Source organism: Pagrus pagrus (assembly GCF_965226575.1).
Source record: "Pagrus pagrus genome assembly, chromosome: 8".
NCBI classification, from domain to species: domain Eukaryota; kingdom Metazoa; phylum Chordata; class Actinopteri; order Spariformes; family Sparidae; genus Pagrus; species Pagrus pagrus.
The window spans coordinates 28,728,583-28,742,954 of record NC_140192.1 but is presented as its reverse complement, the minus strand read 5'-3'; the positions used below and the strand labels follow the sequence as shown (position 1 = coordinate 28,742,954).

General features: G+C 39.5%; 1 protein-coding gene across 1 annotated transcript; it reads left to right on the top strand.

Annotated features, from left to right (window-relative positions):
* Nucleotides 1-924: 924 nt before the first annotated feature.
* Nucleotides 925-11,760, top strand: ptar1 (protein prenyltransferase alpha subunit repeat containing 1). The gene is made up of 7 exons (XM_084359438.1): nucleotides 925-1,038; nucleotides 3,735-3,904; nucleotides 5,788-5,854; nucleotides 6,123-6,227; nucleotides 7,454-7,697; nucleotides 8,224-8,576; nucleotides 9,612-11,760. Exons 1-7 carry the CDS (start codon nucleotides 953-955, stop codon nucleotides 9,997-9,999), a joined length of 1,413 nt encoding a protein of 470 aa, XP_084215564.1. The 5' UTR covers nucleotides 925-952; the 3' UTR covers nucleotides 10,000-11,760.
* The last annotated feature ends 2,612 nt before the right edge of the window (nucleotides 11,761-14,372 follow it).

Below are 14,372 nucleotides of genomic sequence, written 5' to 3'. Positions count from 1 at the left end.
AATACTAATAATACTACTACTGCTTCTGCTGCTACTACTACGACTACTACTACTACTACTACTACTACTAATAATAATAATAATAATAATAATATCATGTAAGATGAACTATCCTGACCAAATGAACAATGAAATGCCAAACAGAATCAAGGATGTTATATAATTGATATTTGTATTGTTATGTTTTATAGAGCCTGTCAGGTGGCATCAATGTCAGATACTAAAAAAACAACATTTAACAACAACAGTTTACTTAGCTTTGAGAGCTTTACTCATTTTTGTTTGCTCAAATTAATTTTCAAATGTATCAACAGTCTAGCCCCAGAGCCTCTTTCTGAGCCTAACAGAGTCACCAGGAGCACTGTATCAACTGTAAAACACCAGACTGTGGATCTAAAATTCGACAATCAGCTTTCTTCATACATGACTGTCAACTCTGGCATACATTATCAACTGAAATCAAAATAATGTCAGATATAAAATCTTAAAGGTTAAGAGCTGGCTAAAAGCAAACCAAAACTGTACCCATGTGTAGCTCATTGTTCTTTGATTGTTGATGTAGTGTGTGGTATGCGTGTTGTGGTAAGTGTATTTTATCGTATTGTGATTTTACAATACTGACCAATGACGACTGTATATTTCAATTCTATTTTACATATATTACCTAACTAGGGACAAGTGTTGAAAATGAGCGCTAGTTACAAATCCTCCCTGCAGAGTATGATAATTACGTTAAAATGCATCATCCCTTAAAAAACTAATATTAATAAAGTCCTTTGAAAACGAAATATTGTCCAAAACAGATAAAAAAAGAAGTAACAATGAAGAAAACAGCACATAGTAAAGGCATTTCGATGAGCCTTCGTAGAGCCTTCGTAGTCTGCCAATGGCCTCTCCAGGCTTCCGTAGTATTGCTTTTTTTTCCCCCATGTGACGTTTCAGTGTCAATAAAATGGCGGAGTCGGAGGAGGAGGTGGACGTCTTGGTCCAGAGAGTCGTCAAAGACATCATTAACGCGTTCAAGAGAAACCCCAACATGTAAGTATAGTTGCCTGTGAGCATATGAGACACACTGCAGCGGAGGCTGACACATCCAGTGGACGTTAAGACAAACAACAGCTTGAACCAGCTTTCAACTGTGTGGGCTCGGACTATTACCTGGAATAACAGCGGTCCAGGGACAACTTAGCCACATAGCGTAGCTGTTATTCTGTTTGATAGGTATATTAAATAGTATCTTATATTACTCCGTGGACACTATTTCTTTCCGTATGTAATATTTATAATTTAGTAAACAGTGAGTCATTTCGTCTAACTTCGTTGTGTTAGCCAGCTGACGTAGTCGGACGACTGCTAAACTGCTACATTCTTCACGGGCCGGTGACATCAACGTATTGAGTAATTAATACATTTCGTTATTAACGAGAGTCAAATCCTTTTGCTTTAAATTTGGTTATCTATCAATTGTGCATGTCCCCTTGTAAGGACGGTGCCTCGGTCTCATTAGTAGAGATATACCGGCGTCAGGCTGTCAGGGTTAGCACATGCTAAGTTATGCTGTCTGGATCACATGATAACGGTTCACACCTGCTGTCCATGTTTTAATCATTTAAATAGCTAATTAATTACTACTTCAAGACCGTGTCAATATGTTAACATCAATATTGGGAGATATACATGGCTAGTATACTCAAAGTGTAGGGTAAAGAGCACACACCTGAAGTCCTTCTGAATATCTACAATAATTATGACCATTTTTCAAACCAAACATGTTTATATGCCACACACACACGCACGCGCGCACCAGCCACATGAAAAGTGCCACATTTGTTCTGAGACATGCACAAAAGTTTATTACAGGAAACTGTTTAGTAAATCAGGATAAAGAGACATTTCATATATTGCCTGGAGAGTTGTCTTATATCTGTCATCTTTCCTGTTTACTTCCTCTAAGTGCCTGTTTCTTTACAAAACCTGTTCATAAGGAGATGTGCTGCGTAGACCCGGTCCAAAAACACCCTGACTGGACTCAGGACTTGAGAGCAGTGGTTTTAGACCCACCCAACACAGTATAATAAGCAAATGTACACGGTATGATAATTGTCAGTTTTCATATAATGGTATACCTTGAGAGGTATATCGCTGACACCCTAGCCACAGCATTGAGAAGTAGGTAACTCATTGACTTGTATCTACGACTTATGTAAATGGTAAGCATGTTTTTAAAATAAGGTAAACATGTCAGCAGTGTCAGTGTTACCAAAGCCCTTGGTGTTACAGCCTAAACTTGTGTCTTGCCCCCTTTTTGCTGCAGATAGATGATGCAAGTTGACAATGTGTCTCTGAATGCATATTTTATTTATTGATTTATATCATAATAGTAAGGTTCTCCAGATATTCATTGCACACTCTTGATATGCCTCAACATTATTACTAGCGGTGTTTCAGGATACAAAAGTCATGGTCCGGTATGGACCTCAGTTTTGGGGTAATGGTTCAATATGTGTTTGATATAACAGGGGAAAAAATGCTGAGAATAAAATGTAATTTTGAAAAAAGTTAACATTCCACAAGGGCTTATTGGCCATAATTCCTTCTGTATTACTGTAATTGCTACTTCTCTGTCAGTAACTGTGACACTGTAATGCTCCCGAACTGTAGATCTTAATGTCACTTGCACATCTGGTGTCTCGGTTGTGTTCGCCATTCAGGCAGCAACACTACATGAGCTTGACTAACCATGCAAAGCCGATTGGCATGCTACACTCAACAACTGGTGCACTGCCAAAATGTTTCAGGTAAAACTCAAGCTGTTTCATGCATGTGAGTAAACATAAAAGACAATAAGTGTCTGGGTCACAGGGCATACCAAACCAAGAATTTTACTACGTACCATACCATACCATACCATACCATACAGTCTGACACAGATTAAGTTTTTACCAAGATTATTTAAGACCCATCTCACACAGTATGACATCATATGATAAGATCATGGTTGTCATAGTGTGAATGGGCCTTATGAACAAGAACAAGTCTAATACAGTTTTTCCACCAAGATTAGCGAGTCTACACAGCTTTTTTAAACGCTGGTACACTCGCTTAAAATGCCCTATTGACCCCATTCCCACCTCCCGCAGGCATGCCAGCCCGTCTGTGACTGTTATCTGAAGCGTTACGTTGTACGTCACTGACGTCACTTTTTACGTCATGAATGCACCGGAAACATTTGTAACAGAAGAGGAAGCAACAATAGACCCATTGAGAAAGGAGTGTCTGGATAAATTGTTTTGAGCGTCACAACCACTGCGAAATGACTCGTTTCTCTGTCATAATTTGATCCATTCGGTCCAATAACATTTGGAAAGTCGAGAGGAGCCGCACGATTCAATTATTTAATCTTCATTCAAGTTAGCTGGCTCGGTCTGCGATCCAGGTAGTCGAGCTGTTTTGGCTTCAGATCACCACTGAGCAGCTTTCATAGGAATGAACGGGGCTCCACCTCCAACACTGAGTCCGGTAATAAAACATCCTTAATAGACTGCATCCCAAATTCCTTCCTTTTAACGCACGTTTAAAAATAAATAAATATCCAAAACAAGAAAAATACTCAAAGAAGACCAAGGTTGGCTGTGACTGGTGGCTGTTACTTCAAAAAGTCAAGCTATTGCCTGTAGTACAGAGCCAGTTGAACAACAAGGTAAACCTTCATTTTCAACTGTCTGCTCCCTCAGTGATGAGATTGGTGTGATCCAGTGTCCAGAGGCTCGCTACAACCGTAGTCCCATTGTGTTGGTGGAAAACAAACTGGGTGTTGAGAGCTGGTGTGTCAAGTTCCTGCTGCCGTATGTCCACAACAAGCTGCTCCTGTACCGCCAGCGCAAACACTGGCTGGACAGAGAAGGTAACTGAACACACTCAACATCTTTCTCAACAAAATCCTTCTGGAGGTATAAGGCTAGTGTTTGCCCCAAATAGCAGTGGTGCACTGGACTTAAATGTTCACCCATTGGGTGAATGAATGTATTTTTATTTATGTATTTATTTTTGTTGCTGGCAGGGTGTCAGAGTGTTTGAGTTACACCATTACATTTGGTGTCCTCTTCAAGTTGCTCTCGAGAAAATTTCATGTAGTCGTCCCCTCTAAAGGTGATTTTCGCCCGTGCAGATTAAAATTTTCACATGAGTTTATAAAACTGGTTCATCACACCTCATACGTACTTTTCTTGATTAGAGTCCCTCTGCTGCCAGCGAACACATTGAAACCTCCATCCTCAGGGAAACAAAGGAAGGCTGATGATTAGATGAGTCTAGACCAGAACATATCTGTTCCTCCCCTCCTGAACTGAATGCTGCCTCTCTCAATTATAAAATGGCAGTTTTTCTTCAAAAAAATGATTATGATATTTAAAAGTGATGCGTGGCATAAAGGAAATGTTTAACTTATAAATCTTATATTATCACATTCTGTTTGAACATTTGTTACTTATACATGATCATATATTTATTAATATCACATTCACTCAATTTATAAATCTTTTTTTTTTTTTCGTAACATCAGTGCACTTTAAAAAAGTAAAATGAATATGGTGTAGTAAAATTATATTTGTAAACTGTGTGTGTGCGCGCATGAGACACCTGTCTGATGTGCTCCATTGTGGGAAGGTTATGTAACGTTCCTTCAAAATTGGTTTTAATTTAGTCAATAAACATAGAAGTAGAATAAAAAGTGCAGTGCACTGTTGATGCACTCATGACGTCATCAGTTTTTCCTCACCCTCAGCCGGCATTAACTACAGGCTGGAAAAAAACATTTAAATACGAAAATGTGAAAATATCGCTTAACTTATCAGCATCGGCCATGAGAAGCATGTAATTATTGGTTACAGGAATCAGCTAAAAAAAAATAATATTCTGCATCCTTATGAAATGTTGACAGACCATGGCACTTTTCTTTCCTTTGGCTGTGAGTGAGACTGATTCTTGAGTCAGTGATCTGAAATGGATCCTGAGACAACTGCATCAACTAGGGCTTTTCTATACACATGTGCTGGCTCAGCTTGACTCAGCACATCAGCCCAGTGTGGCATTTCAACAGGGCCACCTGACTGTAGGTGCTTGTCTTGAGTAGTGGTCAAACAAGCAGTACTATCGCAGATTAGCCGCTAACGAAGCTCAGTTAATCGGTGATGAGCATGTTTTGCTTCACATAAATTCTTCAGTATAAAAGCCCTCATGTTTTAGTTATTCAAAAGCTTTAACTATGAAGCGGCAAAATCCGAAAATGTTGGCATTTCACCAGCAGTAACTTAACACGGCTCCTGATGCAGCTGAATGTTGGAACGGTAAATAAGGCAGATGTCTGAAAGTAAACAGGGAAGCAGGAGAGAAAGAGAGACTTTCTTTCTGGTCTCTGGTCTGTTGGAGGGGTAGAAGCGGGTCGTCACAGCTCGGCCGTGGTCATGAGACGTCACCGCAGCCTGCTTGTAGGCGGGGCAGAAGTTCTTTGGCCCCACCTCGGAGAGGCATGGTGTGGCCCCACAAGAATCAGATTATCAGCCAGCAAGCTCCCAATTCTAACTTGGTGATTAAAGCCAAGCCTTTTTTATTTATTATTTTTAAACTTTTTTTGCTTGGTTATTCTACACAGACCAGCACAGGATAAAAGCTTTGAAGGCCAAATAATCTTCCGAACCTAGTCTGGTCTCAAAATTGCCTAAAGCAGTAACCTCTGCCTCATAATGTAGATTATCAGAGAAACTAACAGCTGATGTTTGTGTCCCTCAGCTTTAGTGGATATCACCTGCACTCTGTTGCTGCTTAACCCGGACTTCACCACCGCGTGGAATGTCAGGTACAAATACATCCAGTCACAGCCACTAACAGCAACACAACTACAGAACTATTTGTTCTCATGAATGCCAGCTGTATTGTCTGTCCCTGAAAGTGTCCAACATCTACACATGAGACCCAGTATGCTCAAGGCTGAACATGATTGCTGCGAAACGTCTATAAAAATGCTTACCACAGCTCAACACACCTGAAGGGTGGTACTCATGTCCTGTGAGAGAAGGCCATAGTCTGCTGTGTAGAGTTATTGTAATCCATGATTGTTGTTGCAGGAAGGAGCTACTGCAGTCTGGAGTTCTTAACCCAGAGAAGGACCTCTACCTGGGCAAGCTGGCCCTCACCAAATTCCCCAAGAGCCCAGAGACGTGGATACACCGGTAAGGCTTTTCTAAACACCGTCACTGTCACTTCTACACATCACAGAAGAATGTTATTGCAAATCCACCTCATTACACAAACGATTTTATAAATGACACCACAGGACTTTGTGAGAGTATGGTGGGTTGACCTTGGACCCTCTAGGGGCTGCCATGAATTAACATATATATAGGCTATAGTCACTATCAGTTTTCTATTGCTTTCCATGTTGCATTATTCCAGAGTTGTAAATAAACCTTGACTGAGAGACAAGATAGTCATTGTCCCGTTTCCATCATTATTATGTGCGCCTATAAGGAGTCCACACATATATTGTCTGGTCCACACACATGTTGCTGCTGTAGAGTGCGAGTTTCATTTCACACATGTGCATATGAACACGTTTGTATTGGTGATGTCGATGTGGTTATCTTTGCTGAGCAGTAGTTTAAAAATACCGTTGCCCGTTGGTGTTTATCAAATGTAATGAATATTTTTATTTCACTCTCACTGTTGTCTAGGCATAAAGTCACAGTACACAGGCCAGGATATGTCTGGCAAATAATACCCAGACAGAGCAAGAGATGGTAAATGGACTTTCATTTATATAGTACTTTTCAAGTCTACTGACCACTCAAAGAGCCTTACAACACTCACATTCACACATTTATACACTGATGGCAGAGGCTGCTAGCAATGTGTCGACCTGCGCATCAGGAGCAATTTGGGTTTCAGTATCTTGCCCAGCAGTACTTAGACATGCAGCTGAGGGATCCAGAGAACCACTGAACTTCCAATTAGTGGACCCGCTCTACCTCCTTAGCACATCACCGCAAATGTGATGTGTTAAGTTACTGGTCCATAGATCCATGTTTCCATAAAGAACAGCAGGACTTGGACAGCAACTTGTTATGACTTGTAGCAGACATGCAGACTGATGGGGGGGGGGGGTTTGTATATCAAGTTGTTGTTGTTGTTGTTGTTTTTAAATGTTGAATATTTATGCTTGGTAGATATTTTATGGACACAGAACTAGATTAGTTCTAGTGAAAGCTTGGTGCTAATCCTTCCATGATAGTAAGTGTTCCCTCCTAATTAAGGTTGTTGTGTTTTTGACTTTCAGATACCGATATGAATAGTTTTAGCAGTTATAAAGCTGAGTGAGTTTTAGTGACAGATGGTTTAGCAATAACAGTACACCAGGTTAATGTAGCTCTCTAACCCAGCAGTTGTCGTCTTCATGCAGACGCTGGGTGCTGCAGCAGATCCTGCGTCAGTTCTCTGCCGAAGGCCGGAGCAGGAAGCAGCAGCAGGGTGAGACGGAGCAGGCTGATGCAGAGAGGAGCCAGCAGCTCGGTGACCATCTGGCCAGGACGCTCCACCAAGAGATGAAGGTGTGCTGTGAAGCTGCCTGCCGCTATCCCAGCAACTACAACGCCTGGTCCCACCGCATCTGGGTGCTGCAGCACATGGCCATGGGCAATGTCAAGGTGGGATGAGGATTAGATTTTCTTTTTCTGTTTTTTTCCAATATCAAAGTAATGTGTTGTAAAGATGGTCTGATGCCATTTTTCCCTTCCCCGATACCTAAGCTGAAATATGATATTAGATTATTTTGTTTATCAATGTCGGGAATTAATGCAATTAAAAAAAAAGTAATGCTTTACACTACTTCAAGCAGTACGAGGGCAATATAACACGTTTCTAACAGGACTTGTTAAAGGACTTTGCTAAAGGATATAAACAGCACTTCTAAATACTTGTAATAATTCTAAGCACAACAAATCTAGATATCCATTTACAAAGTGTAAATTTAGATTTTTTAAAAAAGAAATTTGCAGCTTGTACGACGTTTAGACTGTGTGTTAACTAGCGTTTGTTAGCATATGTTGCACAGCTACGACTCTACTTAGTCATCAGGTAAACTAAATCAAGATGTCCCACTTAAGACACTATTTTTTTTTTTTTTTACTATTTTTCACTAACACCTGTGATCACTGCCATGTCTCCTCACAGGTTTTCCATGATGAGCTGTCTTCTATGCGTCTGTGGGTGTCCATGCATGTGTCTGACCACAGTGGCTTCCACTACCGCCAGTTCCTGCTCAAGGAGCTGATCACAGAGCTTTCTCAGCCACCGCCTTCTGCCACCAATTCCCCCCAGCACCACTCCATCACCGTCCCCAGCAGCAGCCCTAACCATCACAGCCACGCCCAGGCTAATGGGGAGCTGTCGGGAGCTGAGGCAGCTGGTGAGGAGGAGAGGCAGCCCAGCTTCACCACAATTCTTCAACTCTTCCGCCAGGAGATGGAGCTGTGCTCCGACCTGATCCAGTCCTTCCCTGGACATGAGACACTCTGGAGTCACCGGTAAGGCCACCAAGTTGAACAGAACACAAGACTTTAATCACAGGGCAGTTACTCAAAATAAGCAGAGCGAAGTAGGCTTGAACCCGGCAAATAGCCACTTGCGGCTATATTTTTGCTGGTGTTATTGGTATAAATCTGCCATAAGCAGTGGTGGTATATGAGTGAACATGTGAACTGTCTGGAAGCACAATGATGAGGTTCTTGTTCCATGTTATACTGCTCTCTACTGCACATGATCAACTATTAATAACAAATTATTTGAATGAATTGTGTAAAATAAATAAAATAAAATAAAATGAAATAAGTGGATCCAGTAAGATAATTCAAACCTGTTTTTAAAAACAGATCAACTTGTTTTATACTTGTTTAAAAATGATTTATTTATAAGTTTACTGAAGAATCATACTCGCTAATAGATTATTTCAATTGTTCCTAGAAAGTAAGCTGTTTAGGACTGAAGAATGGACTAAATTGTCTTGATAAGATATATTGTTATTGATTATGCAGCCCAACAGTTAAAGTATTTAGTTAAAAGCAAGTCAACCTCAACCAGTTGCGACAGTAAAATTGTACTTGTACATGAATGCATCAGTAATATCAGATAACTGTGGGAAAGCCAACAACTGTTAGGATTGTGCTACACATGTGTTGATGTGCAACTCAGTGTGTTGAGTCTTTAATGACAGTTGAAAACATGTTAATAGTCAAGAATTATTCATCATATCTCAAGGTAAACTAAATGTTGTGATTCCTCCCCAGGAAAACTAGTAATATGAATGCTAGTTGCCATAATTGCCCCAGGTTTATATATACTAAACAAAGTATTTGGATAGCCATATTGCACCCATAGGTGACTGTTGAACACCATTCCAAGGCCTTGGAACCAGGGAGTGTAGCCTGATGCATTAAAAAAAAACGCTCCAGACCAGAAATATGTGGACAGTGTTCCCACATATTATAATTCTGGCCATATAGGGAATTTGTACAGTAGATTTGAATAATAAGTTGTTTGACGTGTGCTTCCACCCCTTCCAGACGGCATGTCTTCTACTTGTGGCACCATTGGAGGAGGGAACACCAGCATTACAGCAGCAGCACCAACGGAGGCAGTGAGTTGGTCCACCTCAACGACAGCGACCCAGGCCTGCAGACAGTCGGTGCTCAAAGCTGTGCAGGCCGGGGAGAGGGTGTGAATGGACAGAGACATGCTGGTGAAGCTATGGAGGTAGACGGGGCGTCATTGCCAGAACTACGTGACAGCAAGCGACTGAAGACAGGCATCCTGCTGCCTGACCCCCCTGCCCTGTCCTCTGAGTATAGCTTTGTGAGCAGTATCCTGGACAACTGCTGTAACCCTGAGCAGAGACGTTTCGCCCTGGCATATGAGAAGTGGTTAGACACTGTCATTGGTCATCAGCCTTGAGAGACAGAGAACAGTTAGCTCCATCCTTTCTCAATATTGAAGTTGCCTTTAGACACAGATTTAGGATCTGCTTGCCTACCTGTAGTGCTGACTTTAACTAATAGTACTTCAGATGCAGTAATGACTTTAGAAAGCGGTCATGGGGGCAGCCTGGTTACTTACCTATCCTCCTGACAGTGAGTAGAGAGGATGGGGTCTCTAGTCTGTTCCTCCTTGGAAACACCTGGATTCTCTTGAGCTTCGTCTGAGCCACAACCCCTTCAGAATAGAAATCTGTACACATAAAGGCGATTGGCTCGCTATGTGTCCCAGTAGTTTCTGTTCTTATTTCAGGTTTCTCAATGCCTCAGGTCAAATTTTCACTGCTTTTTTTATGCCAGTTTGGCGTTCACCTGCACATTATTTTTGTTCCAATAATTCAGCAAAGAAACGAAATGAAGCTGCCACAGGAGGAGGAATAATGTCAGTGCAGAGGTGAGAGCTGAGCAGAATTTAGCTGACTCAATAAAGATCACACTTGATTGTATGGAATAACAAAGAGTCAGTATTATCTAAATTGAAACGATTTTCCCAAATGAATATTTATATGGATAAAAGGAGTAAAATACAGAAATTAATTTGTTAAAACTCAATAAATGATTTATAAAAAGTTATTTCATCATTCTTATTAATGATGTAATTTTTATCTAAGAATGTCTTTTAAAAAGTCTGTTTTCTCAAGTCATTGGCTCAGAGCTGAGTGGGGTGGGGGATGGGGGGCTGCTCGATGCCAGTGAGAAAAATACAATGAAATAATAAAAATACATAAAGGGTATTTTTAATATTTTAGCTCTGATGTAATTAAATCCAATATCAATACAAGTTCTTAAAAGTTCTCAAACATTTCACAATCATCAGTTGGGTTTAGATAATGTAACACTGTGTTGGTTTCTCTTTTAATTAAGTAAGTATTGGCCCTTTGTGAGATGATGAAACTTTGGGATGGAACAAAATCAGAAGACTTCTCAGCTTCACATCTGATCTCGTCTCTAGATGAATGTGTTAAATTCACTCAGGCCTCACTTGTTGCAGCGGCAGGTTTAAGCACAGCCAGACTCCTATTTTTCTTTGAGGTTTCTTAGATTTCCATTCTGAAGGTGGTAACATTTATTAACATGTAATTTCTCCTTTTTGTTTCTTCTGTTGGTCCATGTTTGCTGTTGGCAGTCGATTTATACCCTCTAATTTTACTGCTGAATATAATCAGTAAGTCCTAACAATGTAGCGAAGTCACAGTAGCTTGCAACAGAAAGCCAAAAAGCTAGTTTTTAGCTAAAAAAAGAGGTTGTTTGCTATGTGAAAGGTTAGTCAGAGCTAACTTGCATGTCTTACCTTTTGCCAACCTGAACCATTAAACCAGAGCAGAGATGTTAGCTTTAAGAGTTTAGTGGTGCTGATGTTTGGCTTTGAAGGATGGAGTGATGGGACATGACCTGACATTCACTGGTGCTACATGTTGCTGTTACTACAATTATTTCACCTGTTACAAGGATCGAGTCCTGCAGGTGAAAACTCAACAGCACTTTTGACTATTTAATGATAATAGGCAATCATTGCTTTGTGGAATATCATTGCTAAATGACAATATTACACATTGTGTGTGTTTTTTTTTTTTAATATTGTCTGTTATTTTGCACCGGGCTAGTTAACAGTTTAGCTAGCTGTTTAATGTAACTACTTTGTATAATAATAGACTTACTGTCAAAAAAGGTCAAAAATCTACACTATGTCTTGTGTTAATTGATAATTTATAGCATTACTTCAATTATTGTAACATGCTGTATCTGAACTGTTTATCCCTTCAATAATGTTAAAGGTGAAAATGATAACTCCTCTCACTACATTATATATATATATATATATATATATATATATATATATATATATATATATATATATATATATATATATATATATATATATAAATAATGTGGGAAGAATGGTATTCTTGAATTTGAAGCTAACAAAATCAATTCACCTGTATTTCAGATTGTTGCCTAGAAATATAAGTGATTGCACTTTGAATAGGATCCATCTTTTTGATGCCCAATAATGTCATGGGTCATTGTTGCTATTTGATTAGCTGTCAGACATATCGGTACACAAATGAACAAATACATGAATTATGACAGATGACATTGTTGTTCCGTCAGTGTAGTCATGGACACATTAGCATTCACTGTATGTACTAAGTGGTCACATGAACACACACAAATGTTGCAGGACCATTTGTGTCCCAGTGGGCCCTTGATGCAGTTTGGCTGCCATCACATATGTATATAGAGGTCTGATTGGATCCCTGATCACCCTTAAAGACAAAATGGAATATATGGTGTTAGTGGCTGCAGTATGCACAGGCTGGCTAGTCAAAATTGCCTAGCTCTCCATTACAGTCTCCATGTGCTTCCATGTAACCCTTACCATGTTGTACTTAACTTCTCTTAGAAACCAACAATGTAAGAGTTATTGTGTAAGATGCTTTATCACCTCAAATCACTGTGTACATGATCATAGATAATCTTGAAACTAGTGTTTTTGAGCCATGTATTCTTTAGGTTTGTTCATCAACAATGGGTGCATATCAGAACTGTATGGTGATAATTTAACATCCTTGTAGATCTAGAACACAAACTTTGAATACAAGACTATCTATGCAGAAATGTTTTTTAAAAGTTCAACAAGCTTTTAAAAAGAATAATGTAGCCTCTGTTTTTCTAATTTATTCTTCAGTTGACTTCAGTGGAGCGTATTTACTTAATGAATAATCCCTAGCATCTTATTAATTTTCTATTTATTTATAGGATTCAAGTCTTTTATTTTCATTTTCAGTGTTTTGTCATCTGCTTACCAAGGAAATATAGCTCATCTGGGATAAAAAAATTTACCTGCTGTTTTTTTTGTGTGTGTGGGGATGGCGGTGGCGGTGGTGGTGGGTGGGTCATATTTTTGCCTTTGCGCTAATGCCCTTGTTCTTTGGCTGCAGAAATCTCCAGGGCCGTTCTGCACTACTTCCAGTTTGCTCTCCTGTGTTCCTCCATGCTGGCTCAAGCCAGCCCTGCTTGCCTGCCTACCTGCCTGCCTGCAAACCTGGTCTTCTCCCCATTACCCATCGGAAATCACAGAAATAAAATCCTTTATTCACTGACTTCCTGTCTCTGATATCTACATATGGGTCCTAAGAAAAACCCCCACCGTAACAGTCTGACTCGTTTCATTGTAATAATTGGAGCAACTCGGTCCAGTAAAATTTGGAAAGTCTAGAGGAGCCACAATTAAATTATTTTATCCCCATTCAAGTTAGCCTGTTTAGTCAGCAGAAGTCTCTAGTGCGCACTCTATGGGCCCAACAACATGGAAGTTCCAGGTATTTTCATAGGTGGTTTTAAACGCCACTGAGCAGCTTTCATAGGAATTAATTGGGCTCTGCCTCCATGGCTGTGTCCAGATTTAATATAACGTCCTTGGATGAAACAGATTCTGTTCTAAAAAAAATCTTACTATGACCAACTGGGAACCAGTTGTAAGTGCAGCTAATTTTGTTTGCACATCATCCCCAATAATTATGAAGGGAACTTTTTCCTCTTAATATAAATAATCTTATGAGGTAACACTTTATTTAATCATACTACAATGTACTACAAAAGACATGAAAGTAATTACACTTTTTAAAAGTATGCTGAAGTGCAGTTTAAAATTAATGGAAATTAAAGTGCACTGTTTTTAAGTATACTTAAACTTTACTTAAAAATTAAAGTACACTTTAAGAAAGCACACTAAATGAGTATTTGAAATTTAGCATCTTTTTTACAGGTAAACTTGTATCCCATTTACAATACACTTACAATAAAAGTACACTTTTCAGAAGTATACTGAAATACCACTTACAGTATTGTAGAATAAGTATATTTATTTTCAACTTTTTTAACTTTATTACATCTATTTTGAAGTGCACTTTTTAAAAGCAAATTTTTCAATTTATTTTAAATTAAGCACAAAAAGTTAAAGTATACTTGTGATAACTTTTGTATGCTTAGTTTATATTCCTCATACAATACAGTAGGCTATACCTTTTTTACCTGGGTGCTTTTTGCTTTGACAACAAATCTTCTGCAATTGTCAGTCAGCTGTCCTAACTCTCTCCGTGCTTAAAGTTCAATGTGACTCTTGTGCTGCGACTCTGCTGCTGGCCTCGCTGCTGCACATAGTCGACCCCTCTGGTGAGCAGTGAGCAAGTAATGTAATTGGTGTCCGACCACAGGGAACACCAACTAAGGCGGGATGCCCCGTGCAAGTTTTTTTTATTAGTTTTGCGTTTTTTGTTAAATATGAAGAAA

Coding starts and splice junctions, on each gene's coding strand:
- ptar1 (XM_084359438.1), top strand. CDS start 953: ATGGCGGAGTCGGAGGAGGAGGTGGACGTCTTGGTCCAGAGAGTCGTC. Junction 3,905..5,787: donor ACACTGGCTGGACAGAGAAG/GTAACTGAACAC, acceptor TGTGTCCCTCAG/CTTTAGTGGATATCACCTGC. Junction 7,698..8,223: donor TGGCCATGGGCAATGTCAAG/GTGGGATGAGGA, acceptor GTCTCCTCACAG/GTTTTCCATGATGAGCTGTC.